Source organism: Vigna umbellata, chromosome 3, assembly GCF_029865625.1.
Source record: "Vigna umbellata cultivar VRB3 chromosome 3, Vumbellata_1.0, whole genome shotgun sequence".
In the NCBI taxonomy this organism is placed as follows: domain Eukaryota; kingdom Viridiplantae; phylum Streptophyta; class Magnoliopsida; order Fabales; family Fabaceae; genus Vigna; species Vigna umbellata.
Window position 1 is genome coordinate 22,671,406 of NC_142167.1, and position 19,571 is coordinate 22,690,976.

A 19,571-nucleotide genomic window follows, 5' to 3' on the forward strand; every position below is an offset into this window, starting at 1 on the left:
TTCAAACAAAAAAGAGAAAAGAGCTTATTATTAATTATTTATACAGCATTTGTATTTTTTTTACATCAATCTAACTTTATTATTTATTTTCATTCACTCTCTTATAATTTTTCCTCCATCCAAAATATCTTTATGATAATAATATGAATAAAAATAGGAAATAATATTTTTTATAAAAAATATGAATTATTAAATTTTTGAATAATTCTTTAAAAAATAATTATCACCTTAACAAATACTTAATTATTGTATTTATTATTCACAAATCATTAATTGAAATTATATAAAATATTTTCACTATAACTTCCATAGGCAACCCATGAAATTCAAATTTCCAATAGTACCCTTCTTCTATTATATGGTAATGAAATAGGCACACCATCATCTAATTTATATTTCAAAAAGATGCGTTCTTATGCAATCTGAAACATAATTTTATCTTTTGCTCTGAAAACAAATTTTAACTTTTTTTGTTATCCATTAATTTTGTAATTGTTTAATTCAAAATAAAGAAATTAAATTAAAAAAATTATAAATTATACAATTTGTAACATAATTTTAACATTTAAATTGCAAAATTATTTTTCAAAATTCACTCGGACTTTATTCCATGCAATTTCAGAAGAGAAGAACGCGATTTGCAATTGTCAACTGTAACTATTTCAGAGACATTGAAGATCAATGTTGGTGGTATTGGCAGCAAATAGTTGCCGACTGATGAAAGTGAAAGTGCGCGTTAATGTCACTCATGAACAGTGGAATCATCAACTGGGTGCCAGTATCGATTGAAAAACCAAACGGAATCAGCCTCCACAGCAATTCCATCATGATTTCGGTTCCAGCTGTAATGAGCATGCGTTCGGTTCTTTATGGAAAATATGGCATGTCCAAAGCTGGATTCTCTGTATGCAGAATACTCAGGTTGTGGTTCTGTCATGCTGCAGTTCAAACGTTGTTCATATCAGACTTAGTAAATACATGTTCAAGCTTAATGACATAAAAGTAAGGAGAAATCTGACAAGAATCATCATGTTACGTTCAATGAGCTTACTTGGTTGCTAAGCCTTCAAGGTTTCCTCCATCACCAACGGTGATATATACAGGAGCTGATTGATCTTTTACAGGAGTGCAAATGCCATTTACAACGTTGTATGCAATGTTAGAAACACGTTCCTGATACATAGCAGCCCATCAATCATATACTCATTCCAAAGAGATTATTAAAATGCATTTGTGCAATACTTTTGTTGTTGTTTTCCTTCTTAAATTTTACGAACAGAATATGTTTTCAAGCTTGTAAGCCTGATGGTACATGATTGATATTGGTGGCTTTCAGAAGAATTAGAAATTTCAAATGAAGTCAAGTTCTAGCACTTACAGATCGTTCATAGGCATGAACATGACCAGCAAACACAACATCAACCTTGTACTCCACAAACCAGGTTTCGAACATTACTCTCATTGTTTCTCCTTCCATGTAGTGATGATTGTAGCTATTGTACCAAGGTGCATGCATGAGAACAATCAACCAAGGAGTCTCTGTCCTGTTAACTTTCGGTAGCTCCTGTTCAAGCCATCTATACTGTGGCGTATATTTGCCTGAGAATAACGATGATTATTATAACAAAAGCGCTACCACTTTCAAAGTATTGGCATCACAGATAAGGTGAGCATTGAATCCAAAACGAAACAGACACGCAGATTAAGTGTTGTTGGTCAAGAACTTAACGAAACCGACATCATGCTTGTAGATAGACAATAACATTCCACATGAAGGTTGATACATTCATATAGATAGATACAGATCTAAGAGCTGAAATGATTTTTGCATAATTTCATCTTTCAGCCGTAAATTATAGCTAATTGTTAAGTGAAATTATTACAAACAGAACCCAGTTAATCTAAAATCATAGAATTAATGTATGATGCAAAAGACGTAGGAGGAAATTACCATATGCTGAATATGAGGACAAGACAATGATGTGCGCTGAAGCTCTCTTGATAGAATACCAGAAGGGTGAAGTGCTCTGAGATGCTTTGTAAGGAACATGGTAACGATGGGAATAAGGCTTGAAAGGTACGGTTACACCCTTCAACAAAGTTTTCATCTATGTTAAAAACTCTATTCTTACCAACATTTGGACTGGGAAAATGCATCACACCAAAGTTATGATTTATTGTTGAAAAACACAGAGTTTTTCAGATAGTTGAAACAAAATAGAGTCAATTCGTTTGAGAAGCTTACTACATCCGGATAGTAATCAAGTTCATGGTTCCCTGCAGTCCAAATCCATGGTTGATACGCAACACTTCTTTCTGTAAACCTTCCCCAAGTATCCCACCTCGCATTATCATGATTCGGGTACTGATCCGCATAGGAGAGGTCTCCAAGAAACAGTACAGTTTGTCCCTTTTTTGGACTCAATTCATAGTGAGAAAGAGTCACATTTGAATCAAAACTCTGACCGAGATCCCCTACAAATAATGCCACACCAGTTTACAACAAACATATTGGCCTATTAAGACACAAACATATAGCACTTTTTTATCTCAAATTAATAAAAAACACTAACCTATAAGTCCAAATGTGTATGGAACATCAGGGCCAATTTCAGGTGGAGTTACAAACCAAAACTGCCGTGTTGTGTTGCCAAGTCCAACTTCGTAGTAGTATTTGGTGTTGTACTGCCCCAAAACAAGCACACATATCAGCAATTTATTCACAAACCAAAATGCCCTTTTTCTTTTCTCTCACAAGCTTCTCTTCCTTGATCTCCATCTGGACAACAAACAGCATAACATTTAAATAATGGAAAAGAGAAGTACCTCCAAATGTCTGATGGTGGTGTGATGAATAAACCCAGATGAGTAATTATTTAAGAACCTATAAGTAACAATTTTTCCTTCTGCAATCTTCTTCTTCCCACTGTTCTCACTCCAGTAACGCACTGCACTCGACCCCGGTTCATCCATCGTCACCCATGACACTATCATCCCCCTCCCCACATAGTCACCTTGCGTTATATGAACCTTATGCATAGCAGCCATTGTCATTGATTCAATTCAAACAAAGAAAAAACCCCTAAAGGGTCACAAAATGCAAAAGTATCAAAAAGGGAATTGGAATTTCATCTCCAAAATATGTATCCTAAAGATTTCTATTGAATATCATATCAACTCACTTTGTTAAAGGGAAATTCCAATTCTAAAACACAAAAAACAGTTCAAGTAGCGAATGAAGCAGCAGCACAGTAATTGATTAACTAAGCAAAGAATCATTCACAATTTTTCTCAACTCCAGAGTAAGTTTTCTGCTATCTTACATCAACATAGAAACAAAATTACAAAACAAGGGAAACCCAATAAGGTACAAAAGAAGAAAGGGTAGAGTATGTACCTGCTGCGGAGCATTATAACCAGGAGGAACAGAAAATACATCACTGTCAAATGGCATATCGTTAGATAACTCGGTTTTCCTAACGAAGAGGCTGCTTGTGCCTCCATTACACACCACAACAACATTCAGAACCAAATTTAAAACTAAGAGACCCTCCAAAACACCCATTTCGCTCAAACCCCGTTATGCTACTGATCCAAGTCCAAACACTCGATCGCCTATTTATTATTTCAATCCAATGAAATCGGTGAAATAATTACAATAATAATAATAAAAGTTTGCTAATTGTTATGACTGGCACAATATTCAGATTAAGGGTCAACGTGACAATGGGACCATGAAGCTTGAAAACGTTGTCCATGGTTTTCTTGCGGTTTAGTTAAGGCAGTGACTGATAACAGTAATAATGATAAAATATCTATAGCAGTAATTTTGAAGGATCCGTGTTCCTTCCAGGTCACATCGTGCATGTGTAATAATTTCTTTCAGTTCTCTCTCTATCTCTCACACTCATACACCCGTTCATCCTTTTTCTTTGTCTCTTTCTCTTCCATTCATATAAAAAGAAATCGTTGGCTAGATTTTTTTGCAATAATGTTGACGTTGACTGAAAAAGTTGACTTTGAAGATAAAGGTTGCAGCTTATGGTTGAGAATAGACTGGGGAATGGCGTTCACACCATTGAAGTTGACCGAATGAACCGTATAACCCTACCATAAGACTTATTACTCTTTTGCTTCTAATATTCGGTCCCTGTGTCCATGAGCAGAAACATTGTGCATGCAACTACACATTTATCGTTCCTTAAATTAGTAACAAGTTCGAAAATTAGTGGGACTAATTACAAACAATTTTTTTATAGGTACTAAAACTTTTTCTTGCATTTTAAAAAACTTTATACCCCACTTTTCTTTTTAACGGATTTTGTAATCTGTTCAAGTTTTTGAAAATTCTTCAAAGGGATTTGAAATTTATTGAAAGACTTTTTATTTTGATATATGTTTAAAAATGTTAATTTTGGAATGTGAGGATGCAGGAAAAATATAAAGGGAGAAATATAAAGAAGTGCAGGAGAAACACTCTTTACTAAATGATACATAAAAATAGAAGAAGCACGCAATTTGTATTTATCAACTGTGACAGAGATTGAGAGACATTGATAATCAATGTTGGTGGTATAGGCACAAATTAGCTGTCGAATGACGAATTTATTGATATAAAATTATACATTGTTATACTAAAATCAGTGGAAGTGTGCGTCAATGTGAAACATGAACGGTGGAATCATCAACTGGGTGCCAGTATCGGTTGAAAAACCAAACGGAATCAGCCTCCACAGCGAGACCATCTTGATTTCGGTTCCAGCTGTAGTGAGCATGAGTTCGGTTCTTTATGGAAAACATGGCATGTCCAAAGCTGGCTTCTCGGTATGCAGAATACTCTGGTTGTGGTTCTGTCATGCTGCAGTTCAAATGTTGTTCATGTCAGACTTTGTAAATACTTGTTCAAACTTAATGACATAAAAGTAAGGAGAAATGTGACAAGAATCATCATGTTACGTTCGATGAGCTTACTTGGTTGCTAATCCTTCAAGGTTTCCTCCATCACCAATGGTGATATATACAGGAGCTGATTGATCTTTTACAGGAGTGCAAATGCCATTTACGACGTTGTATGCAATGTTAGAAACACGTTCCTGATACATAGCAGCCCATTAATCATATACCCATTCGAAAGAGATTATTGAAGTGAATTTCAGAAGCATTAGAGATTTCAGATGAAGTCAAATTCTAGCACTTACAGATCGTTCGTAGGCATGAACATGACCAGCAAACACGACATCAACCTTGTACTTCACAAACCAGGCTTCGTACATTACTCTCATTGTTTCTCCTTCCATGTAGTGATAATTGTAGCTATTGTACCAAGGTGAATGCATGAGAACAACCAACCAAGGAGTCTCTGTCCTGTTAACTTTCGGTAGCTCCTGTTCAAGCCATATATATTGCGGCGTATATTTGCCTGAGAATAACGAAGATGATTATAACAAAAGGGCTACCAATTTCAAAGTAGGTGTGCATTTAATCCAATAAAAGAACAGAGTGGCAGAAGTAAGAACTTAACTTTATATGTTTGAATAGACATACACACACAGATTATTAACGTAAGTGTCGTTGGTCATGAACTTAAGGACACCGACATCATGCTTTTAGATAAACAACAACGTTCCACATTAAGTGGATACATAAAGATAGATACAGGCTTAAGAGCCGAAATTATTTAGCATAATTTTATTTTTCTGTTGTAAATTATAGCTAATTCCTAAGTGAAGTTATTACAAACAAAACTGAGTTAATCTGAAATCATAGAAAAGTATGTATGATGCAAAAGACGTTGGAGGGTATTACCATATGCTGAATATGAGGACAAGACGATGATGTGTGCTGAAGCTCTCTTGATAGAATACCAGAATGGTGAAGTGCTCTGAGATGCTTTGTAAGGAACATGGTAACGGTGGCTGAAAGGCTTGAAAGGTACGGTTTCACCCTGCAACACAGTGTTCATCAATATTAAAATCTCTCATCTTACCAAAATTTGGACTGGGAAAATGCATTACACCAAAGTTAAAATTTTCGTTGAGAAAAACAAAAGGAAGTTTTTCAGATAGTTGAAACCAGATAAAGTGAATTGGTCTGAGAAGCTTACAATTTCTGGAGCAAAATCAAGTTCATGGTTCCCTGCAGTCCAAATCCATGGTTGATATGCAACACTTCTTTCTGCAAACCTTCCCCAAGTATCCCACCTCACATTATCATGATTCGGGTAGTTATCAGCATAAGAGAGGTCTCCAACAAACAGTACAGTTTCTCCTTTTCTTGGACTCAATTCGTAGTGAGAAAGAGTCACATTTGAATCAAAACTCTGACCGAGATCCCCTACAAATAATGCCACACCAGTTTACAACAAACATATTGGTCTATTAAGACACAAACATATAGCACTTTTTTATCTCAAATTAATAAAACACACTAACCTATAAGACCAAATGTGTATGGTACATCAGGTCCAATTTCAGGTGGAGTAACAAACCAAAACTGCCGTGTTGTGTTCCCAAGTCCAACTTCGTAGTAGTATTTGGTGTTGTACTGCCACGAAACAAGCACACATATCAGCAATTTATTCACAAAGCAAAATGCCCTTTTTCTTTTCTTTCACAAGCTTCTCTTCCTTGTTCTGCATCTGGACAACAAACAACAAAACATTTAAACAATGGAAAAGAGAAGTACCTCCAAATGTCTGATGGTGGTGTGATGAATAAACCCAGATGAGTAATTGAAGAACCTATAAGTAACAATTTTTCCTTCTGCAATCTTCTTCTCCCCACTGTTCTCACTCCAGTAACGCACTGCACTCGACCCCGGTTCATCCATCGTCACCCATGACACTATCATCCCCCTCCCCACAAGGTCACCTTGCGTTATATGAACCTTATGTATAGCAGCCATTATCATTGATTCAATTCAAACAAAACAAAAAAAAACTCCCAAAGGGTCACAAAATGCAAAAGTATCCAAAAGAGTACTTGAATTTCATCTCCAAAATATGCATCCTAAAGATTTCTATGGAATATCATATCAACTCACTTTCTTAAAGTGAAATTCCAAAACACAAAAAACAGTTCAAGTAGCGGATGAAGCAGCAACAGCAACACAGTAATTGATTAACTAAGCAAAGAATCATTCACCATTTTTTCTCAACTCCAGTGTAAGTAAATCCTTTCCTATCTTACATAGAAACAGAATCAAAAAACAACAAAACCAGAGAAGGTAGAGTATGTACTTGCTGAGGAGCATTATAACCAGGAGGAACGGAAAAAACATCACTGTCAAGCGGCATATCCACAGTCTTCTCGATTTTCCTAGTGAAGAGGCTGCTTGAGCCTCCATTACACACCACAACCGCATTCAGAACCAAAGCTAAAGCTAAGAGACCCTCCACAACACCCATTTTGCTCAAACCCTCTGATGCTACTGATCCAGGTCGCAACACTCGGATAGCCTATTTATTATTTCACTTTCAATCCAATGCAATCAATTTGTTAATAATAATAATAACAAGGGTTTACTAATTGCTACGAATGGCATATAACAAGGAATATCCAGATTAAAGGTCAACTCGACAACGGGACCATGAAGCTTGCAACGTTGTCCATAGTTTTCTTCAAAAAAGAAAACACAAGAAACCGCGGAGTCTACGATAACGGCATGGACCGAAAAAACAAACCAATGTGTTCGATTTAGTTATGGCTGTGGCTGATAGCAGTACGGGTAAAATACTTACTGTAAAATATTTATAATAATAATAATAATATTCATGGATCCGTGTTGCTATCAGGTCACATCATGCAAGTATATTTTTCTGTCGATTCTCTCGCTAATTCTACTAATCATCGTTAAATATATGATAATATTGTTTAGCAAATCTTCATTAAGATAATCACGATCCTTTTAGACCTGTTATAAGATGCAACACCATGGACTTATGATCAAAACCCGTAGGATTATTCCTGTTTCTTTTCTCTCTCTCCATCTCTCTGTCTTCTTCACACGTGAAAAGGACATTGTTTGCAAGATTTTTGATGCAATTGTGTCGATGATGGCTGAAAAAATTGACTTTGAAATGCAATAAGTATTTTGCAGCATATGATTTGAGAATAGATTTGGAAATGGCGTTTACACCATTCAAGTTGCCCGAATTGACCGGACAACCCCACTAACACTATGATCACTGTTCTATATTTGGCATCAAACGTTGTCTCGGAATCTTTTTTTAGTCGTTTTTAGATTAGATTCACTCGTTGTGTTTTTCAATGTCACTCTGAAAACACAAAGGGTCACACCATATCAAATCATCCCTGTCACCCAAAAATTTCAATTCATCAAACAGTTTTTCTGCAGCGTCTACAAATTTTTATCTAATCTTTGAACATGTAAAAATGATATTTTTTAAGCTAACGGTCGGATCTCATATATTTACATTCATTTAATATATCTAACAAAAATAAAAATAAAATAGTTATAAAAAATGAATTTTTATAGTTTTTAGAAAAAAGAAAATAAAAAATAGCGGTGTCAAAAAATTATGTGTGTCAAATTATATTTTTTAAAATTTTATTGAATACTATCATGAGAAACTTTTTTTTCTATTTATATATATATATATATATATATATATATATATATATATATATATATATATATATATATATATATATATATATATACCTTTTTTAAATAAAGGTTGCACAATAAATCTTTTGGAATTTGTTTACATAAATAGCCAATCTTGAAAAACTACCTATATTGCGCGTGCTACCTGACTGAAGCCGAACTCCGATATGATTTTTATCTTTTTCTTCATTTTCTAATAAAGTTATATTGATCGTAGTTTTACTTTTTTACATAATTAATATATTTAATATAGTTTTGAAAAATGATATAGAAATAATTAATTAATATTGTAAAATATTTTAGTGAGAGTTAAGAGTTTATAAGAATGGTTGTTAATATTTAATTTGAACTTTTTAGTATATTAAAAATGTTCTAAAGTATAATTATGAATAATAAAAATAATTAATACTTATTTTCAAATTATGCTTACGTAAAAATAATAAAAATATTTATGATATCAAAGGTTAAATTTTAAATACAAGTTTTGAAATGGTGATTTAAGTTACTATATATAGTAATAAGTTATAAAGTCGAAAACGATTATTAATTCAAATCATACTTAATAATAATTTTAGTATGAAATTTAAAATGTGGGTAAGAATATTATATAGTGAGTTATAAAGTTAAACGTGTTTGTTTAAATAATATGTTGAGTATTAACAATTAATATTAGTAAGTTAAATATGTGTTGATAAATTTTTTAATTAAATTATTAATTTTGCTATTAGATTTATTAATAACCTATTTAATGGTATACGAGAAATATTATAGTAAATTATTAATTATTAATTGTTGGGTTTATTTTTCAAAGTTAAAAATTTCTAAATCTTTCCCAGCAGGAGTTGTTGATTGTGATGGCCCTCTAAAAGTTCCTATGGAATCTGGGCTCTCGTTTTTTCCCCTCTCCATTTATGCATTTATGAGTTTTCAATTTAAAATATATTCTAAATTATATGATTTTTTAAATTGTATAATTTAAAATATATTTTTGAATTATTGTTTGTAAAATTTGGAATGTATTTATAAATTAGATAATTTAAAATAATTGTAGATGGTAATTTGGAATGTATAATGTTTCAAACCCATACACAATTTGAACTTTTTCCATTTGAAAAGAAGAATATGGTATATGTGGTTGATTAGTCTTTCTTGTATATAACGTAATCCAGAGAAAAGAGGAAAATATATATGTTTATTAATTCTATTATTTTTATAATTATATATATATATATATATAGTAATTTAATAAATTATAAAATAATAACCATAATATACATAATTTTATAACTTTATACTCAACAATTTTAGGGTAAACTTTGTTTATTTCAATATATATAAAAATTATTCTGAATAAAAATATTTAGTTATAAATCAACAAGTTTATGATACACTTTCCCGGTGCACGTATTTTTAGTACATGTGTGTTGTTGCATATAAAATTGTCACATGTGGTTGGTACTATTTCATTATTTATTCATAACACATTTTTCAATTGAGGGTTTCAGGTTAATTATTGAAAGAGGCATCTTTTAGTTAGCCATTTTCACAAGCATGGTCTCGCTGGGTTGAATTACTTCTAAAAACAACGACAATAATCAAATTAGAAAAATATTTTTTATATATCTAAATCTTTTACATTTATTTGACATTCTTTTTTAAAACATACAAAATTTACATTTTTATAACAATTTTATTCTTATACTCTGTGTTAAATGAATGTAAAAATATGTCATAAAGAATTACTCATCAAACTATTATCTAGATTTTCATAACCCTAATATAAGTAAATTTATTGCTTCATCAATTTAATTACAACTATTATACAGGAGAAGCCAAAGAGAAGATACAACTTCACTCGAATGGTTAACGACCTAAAACTTAAGGAAGAAAGAAGCTAAATATTAACTTATTGTTCACTTGAATGATTTGGGAAAGAGTGATTGAATGGATTTGAGAGGATTTGAAGATAAATTTTTTGTTCTTTATTTGAGTGGATTTTGGAAGTAAGTGAAAGTGAATTTGGAAGTAAATTCTTTTAATCTGTCACATCAATCAAATTCTACACTAATTCTCACAAATTTTACTTCCAAATTCACTCTCACTTATCTCCAAATTCCACTCAAATAAACAACAAAATATTTACTTTTAAATTTTTCAAATTCATTCAATCACTCTTTTCCAAATCCATTGAAGTGAAGTATGAAGTAAGTAACATAAATCTAAATTTATCATAGATAATCTGTGACAGATGCTGCAGCTGCTGCTACATGTTACTACTAATAATTAAATCCTCGTGGATCGTCTCGTGTCAAAATTCTAACTTCTGCTCAGAAACAAACACAAGTATCAGCACAAGGAAACAGTATTTCTGGGTACTTTAAGAAGAAAAGGAAACAAAGTTTGAAACAGCAAATACACTTACGAGATTTTGATGGCTGAGGCAGAGTTTGAGACTTATCATTATCAGCCCATCCAAAGAGACGCTTTGCCATTTTACCAAATTTCCGTGAAAGAAAGAAATCATAACACGAAGCCATCTTCTTCAAAAGTATATGTATGTATATGCTTTCTGTTTGCTTCTATTGCATTAGTATTTATAATTGTTCCTTCTCAACTCTTTTCTGCTTTCTTCACATGGTTTTTGAATATAATAATAACACCAATAATATGATAAAATATTTACATGATAGACACGCTCATGCATGAGTTAATTAGCCCGAAAATTTTAATGCTATCAATTACTATGGACTCGTCAACAAATACTTGAATACAACCACTGCTTCACCGAGTGTGACATGAAAAAGAAATAAAACATTTTTTTATTCAGACACAGGACATTCTTATTGTTATCAAAAAGTATTCCTGTAAGGTTATTTTATAACATATACAAGGAAATTTGTAGGACCGAAACATATTTAAATTTACTTTTTAACATCATATCGAATAATAATACATTAAAATTTATTGTAACAAAATTTTATTAATATTCAATCTCATACGAAATGTATATATTAACTATGGTAGGATTGAATATGTAAATGAATACCAATTTTACTTTAAAATCGAATTTTTAAAATTAAATTAGATTTAAAATTTATTTTTTATATGATATTACTTTTAACATTTAAATATGTACGTAGACTTGTCTTTTCTTTTTTTAAAAGACTTTCAACAAACGCCTGCATACTGTTGAACGTTGAACTGGTTTTCCCTTGTCTCTGTGCGTGTTCTTATTGGCATGAAAACTCCTCGTTGTTTTGGTCATGGTTAATGTTTTCGTATGACAAAACTTCCTTTGTCTGTTTTCGTTAAGTAAACTTTTGTTTTTCTTACGATATTAACTATTTATGTTATTATGGATAAAAAAAATAACATGCAAGAAGAAAAAAATAAAATAAAAAGTGTATCTCCCCTAGAAAAACTTAATAAATATAGTTTTCTTTTGAATAATATTCTTATTAAAACAAAATAAAATGCCGTTATGAAATAATTAAATATTTATGTAATATAAAACAAAAAGCTATTATGGAAAGTAATTTAGTGCATTCTTGATTTTTTTTAAAAAAAATTAAAATTATAAAAGGGGGACATGATGTAATACCAAAAAACGAGTATACATATGCACTCACGGTAGAATTGGAAATTTTGAAGTCAAATTAGGACTTCTTCTTGTTGGGTTGTTGTTGGTTATGACTTTCACACTATCCATTTGCAGCAGTCGTGATTTGACAAACCACTTGATTTCTCTCTTTCTATTGGGGAACAATTTATCAATACAGTTTTTTCTTATTTTTAGCATATTTATCAAATTCTCACCAAACATCGTTATGGATTATTATCAAAGATAATGATACTTTGACAATATTTTAACATCATTTACGTGTTATTCTGTAATTGGTTGTGTTTATAATTATTATTATTGATTGTAAAATAATTTTACACCAATTATAGAATGACACGTAAAATATTATAAAAAAAATGTTGTTAAAGTATCATTATTCTATTATTAATTATAATTATTTTTATTATTGATAATATTATTTCTATCAGTATTATTATTTACATAAAATTATCATGATTATTATTATCCTAATCATCATCACTATAATTAAAAATTTACGTATATTTTCCATTTTATCATTATATATTGTCTATGATAAATTTTTATCATATATAGTCATGAATTAATAAGTAAAATAATCAGTTTTTCTTACCATTAAGTAAATAGTTTTCTTGTTGGAATTGAAAAATACCTTAAAAAAAAATTCATAAACATAAAACATGCATTAACATGGTAGGCTCACTTGATTCCAATAATTTTTGTTTCCTCTAATGGATGTTATGGATAAAAACACTATAATGTTTTGCTTCTAGTGATATGATTATGTCTATTTTATGTACTAGTCAATTTTTCAACATTTTTTCTTTCTATTTCTATAAATTATTTGTTTAAATGGATTATTGATTCAAAGTGTTAGTACTATTCTTTATCATGATTTCAATTTTACATATACGTAATTAATAAAACCCTTCTTGTGGTGCCCATTTAATTTTTTATTCTTGTAGTAGTTAGTCTTACATTTGTGTTTTATAATGGTTTTTATATCTCTTAATTCAATTTTAATTTGTTATTTTTTATTGATCCATTGTGATTTTTTTTTAAAAATGTTTTTTTTGATTAATAAAATATTTTATAAGAAAATTATGAAAAATGTTTTGTATGACGATAATTGTTGAAATTTTTTATTATTGTTTACACCTAAATAGGATAAAATTGAAGATTCTCAAAATAATAAATTAAGAGTAATAATTACTCCATAAAAAGTCTTTATTCTCTCTTATAAATGTTTATATAAGCACTTTTATGAATGTTATACACGAGTTTATTTAATGTTTATGTAAAAAAAAAAGTAAAAAAGTGCTGAGAAGATACGTAAATTTTTATTTGTTTTATATTTTTTAATTAGACTTATAATATTGGCCTTAATTTTTTTTTTGGGTCAAATAATTACTTTTGGTTTATGCAAACATAACTTTTTTATTTTATTTGGACAACATTATGAAAATTGTGAAAAAATTGGCCCCAGAATAAACTACACACAGTGGTAGTGGTTGATTCAGTTGAGTTGAGTTTTGATTTGAGGGAAGGGTGAAGAAGGAGAAAGCGAAGTTGTTGGCGATGGGCGTGTCTTCGAACGAATCGATACAATTATGCATTTTTGATCTGAGAAGAGGGCAACATGAGGGCCAAGAGCTTGATAAGATCCTCTTCTTCTTCCCAGCGGGCTTGCCTTTCTCCAAGCAACTTTCCGTCATTGGTCTCAGCGAAGGACTCATCACTTTCACAAGGTTAGGTTATGTATTCATTTTACTGTCTGTTTGCTTTTTAAATTATTCAAGACATTAATTAATTGATGATTCATTGATTCGTTCATTTGTCCGCTCAATTTTGCAGAATCTTTTCTCCCGAGGCTGCTTGCGAGGTCATCGAAGCTGAGCGACATTCTCACGTTTTCCACGAGGCCGAACCTGATATCTGGATGGTCATGGTCCGTTTTTTTTTTCTTTTCATTCACATTGGTTGGAATTCGGGTATGTATGTATGTATGTATCTGTTCGTTCACTTGAGTAGAAGACTCTAATTCAGTTATTCACACTGTTAAATAGTTGATACGGTTGTTAATAGAACACAAGATACTAGGAAATCTAAAGAGCTTGAAGAATATCAAATTGCACGAGCTCGGTAATAGAAAAAACCTCGAGATTTTGTTCGTATAGAAAAATACAGAGAAGGAGAATTGCGATTACCTATTAAAAGTGAGAATTGCCTTACTTCATGCCCAGGTAGTTAGTTGTCATCAGCTAAGTAATTTGATTATGACTACTTAACTAACTACTAAAAATAACGACTATAACGATAGAGTTATCAGCTCAGTGAGTAAAAGCTTGCAATCAAATGCATTGCCAAATGAATAAATATAGGTTAATAGTTTTATACACCAAGAAATAGATTTTTTTTTTCTTCCTTTACAATATTCAAGAAATAATATTTTTGAAACTTTGTGGGAAATCTTTTGTTATTAATGCTAAGGTCGCAACAGAGCTCACATACAGGTCTCTTCAAACCACTCACTGATTTGAGGTTTGTTCTGTGCTTACATCTGTTGCTACACTGTACATACGGAATACTAATTGCTTCTTACGAAATGGGGTCTATGAAGCTAGCTACAGAAACTTGTTATCATTAGATCAAAACTCAACCCCTAATTAGCCAATTTATGAATACAAATAGTGGGATATTGCTCCCATCTGATGATGTGTTATTCATTATGCAATCTAAAGGTCAGAGATGTAATTCATCCAGTAACTTTGGAGTTTAACTGTTATATTAATGTAAAGTTTTTACACTGTCATATATGATGATACGTGACTGAACGAAGGTATAGAAAACCTTTCCCTTGTCAATGCATTTCAATTAAATTTATACCTTTTAGGACTATTTCATTCATTACATTTTTGTTTCCTCAGTTAAATATTTAATGGGAAGGAATAAATTTTTTTAAGGACTAGGTTACTGAAGTGCAGATGTTGTCATTTTCCACAACGTTGCTTCACCTATGTGCAATTTGCAGTAATATGAGGTTGTTACCTTGTAGTTGGTGGAGAAAAGCAATGACTCAGAGCCTATCTGGAGAGATGATGCATTAAGAAAAGTTCTCAAGGAAATTCACTCACTTTTTATAATGTTTCATGGATCTGTTCGAGGAATGCTGGAGAAAGAACCTGGTGGAGAACTAACAAGACGACATTTATATTCCTTTATCATGGATTATCTGAGGGGTAAGTCATCACACAATTGCATGCCTATGAAATTGATACATCATTATATTTTTCATTGGAGTTATGATTCAAAATATTTCATTGTAAGTCATAATTGTCAGCTTGTAAAAACCGGTCTCCGTGGGATAATTGCTGCTGTGGTAATGGTGAAGTTGCTGTATCAAATGGTTTCCTTTGGCTCTGTGCTACCTGACTGATGCTGAAGTAGCTGTCTCTCAAACCTTAATTATGAATTTTCTCTTTGAGGCAGATTTTCTTGCGGGGAGAAAGCTTCTTTTACCATCCTTCCGTGATTGCCTTAAGGAACGTGGAACTGTGCAGATGCTGACAATTGGTCGGGAGGCTGCAATTGAGGTTCAGGTTAGAAATGTTTAAAGTTGCGTTTTCATTCCACCCTTTGGATCTGGTGGCCACTTAAGCTATTGACTATTTATTTGCCGCTGGCTTTGATGAAAGAGGAAGTTTGGAATGTTGATGTTGTTCTGTCTTGTTTTTGCAGTCCCTTGTCAGGGTGCTTGAATCGTCTGCTGGGAACAGTCTCTGTGATTCTTTGATTTTATTTCAAGACCTGCTAGTGTCCACAACTTTATCTCCTGTATGGTTTATCAGTACAATTTTTTCACTGAACTTGATTGGGCAGAACTATTGGTCATTCATTAAGTTACTTAATTATCCTTGACTATGTTATCAGGATGATACCATAAATTTATTCACATATGCGGTGCTAAGGTTGACTCCCCATGCTTTATCTTCTGGATCAAGTTCATGGTCCTACTTAAGGAAAGGAAGTACTGCATCCAATGTTGCCATTGAGTCTAACTCGGCCCATCCAAACTCTCTGTCTGAAAGTTTATATGGCACATCTGATATATCATCTGGTGAAGATAACCACTATCATGTTGTGAGGCCCTTACAGAGTGACAAATGGTCTAAAGGAAAAGATGGTTATCTTGTCACTGATTTATGGGGTGCAGAAGTTGGTACGTGGGTGTTTGCCACTCCCACAGTTTGGCTTCAACAGACAGGAGAGAAAATGTACCTCTGTGTTTACCAGCATAGAAGCCTTACTTTAATGCTTATGATTCCTGTATCAGCTGTACCTAATGGGGAGCAAGGTGTGTCGGAAGTGAGGCGGCAAATTATTGAAAACGTTAGTCTTCTAAAATGGTTTATTTTTTGTTTTCTAATGATTCTGTTAAGCTTTTCAACACTATGAACTGACTTAACATTCTAGTGATTTATATTATATCATTTAGGGTTCAACTTCAACTCCATGCACGACAATTCATTGATAGGACCTCTTTTTCCTGTACATGTATAATGCAATTACTGTGTACTACTTCCATTCTTTTCCCTTTTACGTAAAAGAATTCCCGATCTTTGGAGAGTGGACAAAAGTTACTTTTCATTTCCCTTCTGAAATGGTCCTCTCAATCCAGGCACAGTCTTTAATACTGTGAAAATATTGTTGTCACTAGATTATTGAATTCTCTTTGTAGCTTACTTACAAGGTTTGAACGTGTTTGGTGATTCCCATGAAAGAACATTTCATTAAGAGAGGGATTACAGATTATTGTGCTTGTTTATTCTAGTGGGATTGTGTTGTTTTCTCATTTTTACTCTTCTGTTGCTTTATGTGAATGATCATCATGATATCAGACATTATATATGAAGCCATGCAATTGAGGAAAGTTGTTAGTAAATGCTCATAGTTCCTTAGAATAATAATAGTCTTGTATTTTTTTGGATTAATGACTCCTGTTATAAGGGTTTCATGTGACAATACGGAGCTATCAAGAACAGGAAGATATATAAATGGATGATGATATTATTGACTAAGTATATAAGGGTAGTAATATACTACTTAAGGAAAAGAAATTGTATGCACTTGTTTTTCTTGTAATAATCATTAATTGAACTCCAAAATTTCTGGTGCTTACTGGATTAATACGACGTTGAGACATGTATTATCATGTGCTCATGAAGCAGAATACTTATATGGCTATTTTAAAACAGTCACTAGTATTTAATATTTTTGAATGCTCATTTTTTTATCTGTTGCTAATTATTCATCACTGAACAAGGCACTACTTTGATCTGCTTAATTATCTGATAATCTCTGTTTGACAATGTACTGTGCAGCTTCAGTTGGAAAGCTCATGAAATTGAACCGATATGTTTAGCAAATGTATCTTTTTCTCTGATCACACTTTTTTCTTTTTTTGGTTGAATACATCAGGCATCACTTCAGATATTGAAAGTTGAAGAGAAGCTATCCAAAGGATGGGGTGGTGAGAATGCATATCACGTCGGTGGGTACCGCTACTTACTAGTAGATGGTGATAGAAATGTATCGAGGGCTTCTCCAGCAACAAAAGTAACAACTTTAACAAAGGTGTGTGTTGGCATCTGACTGTGTTCTGATTTGTTTTTCGAATTATATTTAGTCAATGTGAAAGTATAACTTGTTATTCATGATCCTGGTGACACTTTTTTTGAGTTCGGCACTATAATGGTCATGTCACCAGAGCTCTCATTGCCTGTGTGAGCTGACACTTGCAAAAATTTTAAACTTAGTTCCTTTTTTTGGTTGGTACAGGAGTCCTTGCTTGCCATGAATAAGCTTAGGCAAGAGGTGGAGTTGGAAAAGAGAAGAGCGAAACTGGATGGCTGTAATTTTGAAAAAGATTTAGAGATGTGCATTAGAACAAAAAACAATGCATGGGTTATTTCTCGAGTCACAAGAGGGAAGGAGCTTTATATGGTTCTAGAGAAAGCCAGTGAAACCCTTCTATATGCCTCAGATGCTGTTGAGAAGTTTAGCGACAGGTATGCTATTTCTATCTTTAGTGTGGTTAATAGTGTACTTCCTATGCTCAAATTGCTATCCTATCCTATCCTTATTGATAAAGCGTTTTTTTATGCATTTTATGTTTATATTTTCACTTTTATTAACAAAAATGTGTAAAGTTTCGTACAGAAAACGGTGAAAACAACATTTTATATATTTTTTTCTTTTCATATTCAAACTTAATAGAAAAAAGAAAAAAAAAATCTCAAAGTAAACTTCTCTTAAAAGGAATTGTGGCCCTAACAGATTTTTTAAAAATCTTTTTAAAACAACAATTTTTGTTTTAAATGAAAAAAATGTTCTAAAGGAGTGTTTAAGAAAGCTAGTTAGAAAATTTTAGTTTATACTTATTCCTTTTTTATTTTATTTCAGAATACAAAATTTCGTTTACCAAAAACTTTTAGCTTAGAAGTAACTCCCAAGCTTAAAATCATTATATACTTTCAAACAAATTTAAATTTGAAGCTCCTATTTTAATTTCAACTTTCGAATTTAAGCTACGATATGAACATACTAGCATAACATCTTTTAAATTTGAAGCATTTTTTTTTTACCTTGATGAAAAATATTCTTCGCTGGTATTATTTTCCACCTTCTGTTAGATATCCATCTGCAGATATTGAGAAGTTTGATAATACCAACAAAATCTGAACATCCCAAAACGGTCTGAAAACACGAATTATAATTTTTCTTTTTTGTTGGGCATGGCAGGTATTGCGATGGAGCATTTTCACTGGACTAGAGAAAACCAAGCATGCGTATCCCGGAAATAACACGTTAGGTCTTCTAACTTGTTTTCCCCAATAAGGTCGAGAAGTTTTCCACCGTTGAATTTTCTCATCAGTAAATTCAAGAAAGGAAGATAGAATACTGCTGTGTGTATATCTCTATGTATATTTTAAGTATAATCAATTTATACCACCTTTTTTTTCTAATAAGAAATTTAGTCAATTCTCAGAGAAATTGTTTTTTGGTAATGTTTAAAAAAAACTTTATTTTTGGACATCTAATACACAACGCCCAATTCTTACAAAATGTTTATTCTGACAAAGTTGCTTTTCGCTGCTGAAAGTGATGATGATAATAATAATAATAATACGACAATGAGGTTAGTAATACTTATTTTTTTTGGATAACCAAGATATTATTTTATTATTCAACATGTTTTTAAACAAAATTAGTAAATAAAATAGTAAAAACGATTTATGTTTCACATCACCATCTTTTAACATATGAAAACAAGAACAACATA

General features: G+C 31.9%; 3 protein-coding genes across 5 annotated transcripts; 1 reads left to right on the forward strand and 2 right to left on the reverse strand.

Annotated features, from left to right (window-relative positions):
* Nucleotides 1-515: 515 nt before the first annotated feature.
* LOC124828047 (purple acid phosphatase-like) lies at nucleotides 516-3,849 on the reverse strand. Its single transcript, XM_047301261.2, has 8 exons — nucleotides 3,398-3,849; nucleotides 2,827-3,030; nucleotides 2,574-2,685; nucleotides 2,246-2,475; nucleotides 1,952-2,090; nucleotides 1,379-1,599; nucleotides 1,052-1,173; nucleotides 516-938 (listed from the first exon to the last, which is right to left on the reverse strand). The coding sequence occupies exons 1-8, from the start codon at nucleotides 3,563-3,565 to the stop codon at nucleotides 743-745; spliced, it is 1,392 nt and encodes a 463-aa protein (XP_047157217.1). The 5' UTR covers nucleotides 3,566-3,849; the 3' UTR covers nucleotides 516-742.
* Nucleotides 3,850-4,488: 639 nt separating this feature from the next.
* On the reverse strand, nucleotides 4,489-7,832 carry LOC124828049 (purple acid phosphatase). The gene is made up of 8 exons (XM_047301264.2): nucleotides 7,238-7,832; nucleotides 6,685-6,885; nucleotides 6,432-6,543; nucleotides 6,104-6,333; nucleotides 5,806-5,944; nucleotides 5,199-5,419; nucleotides 4,972-5,093; nucleotides 4,489-4,858 (listed from the first exon to the last, which is right to left on the reverse strand). The coding sequence occupies exons 1-8, from the start codon at nucleotides 7,403-7,405 to the stop codon at nucleotides 4,657-4,659; spliced, it is 1,395 nt and encodes a 464-aa protein (XP_047157220.2). The 5' UTR covers nucleotides 7,406-7,832; the 3' UTR covers nucleotides 4,489-4,656.
* A 5,870-nt stretch (nucleotides 7,833-13,702) lies between these two features.
* On the forward strand, nucleotides 13,703-19,324 carry LOC124828051 (vacuolar fusion protein CCZ1 homolog B-like). Of its 3 annotated transcripts, none has more exons than XM_088110675.1 (10): nucleotides 13,703-13,977; nucleotides 14,084-14,177; nucleotides 15,285-15,468; nucleotides 15,570-15,614; nucleotides 15,719-15,828; nucleotides 15,968-16,063; nucleotides 16,160-16,618; nucleotides 17,708-17,863; nucleotides 18,068-18,297; nucleotides 19,031-19,324. In XM_088110675.1, the coding sequence occupies exons 1-10, from the start codon at nucleotides 13,808-13,810 to the stop codon at nucleotides 19,059-19,061; spliced, it is 1,575 nt and encodes a 524-aa protein (XP_087966801.1). In that variant the 5' UTR covers nucleotides 13,703-13,807; the 3' UTR covers nucleotides 19,062-19,324. The 3 variants fall into 3 exon arrangements, with proteins under 3 accessions (XP_087966801.1, XP_047157223.2, XP_047157224.2); XM_047301267.2 differs by having other exon boundaries at nucleotides 15,570-15,608; XM_047301268.2 differs by lacking the exon at nucleotides 15,570-15,614 and having other exon boundaries at nucleotides 13,705-13,977.
* The last annotated feature ends 247 nt before the right edge of the window (nucleotides 19,325-19,571 follow it).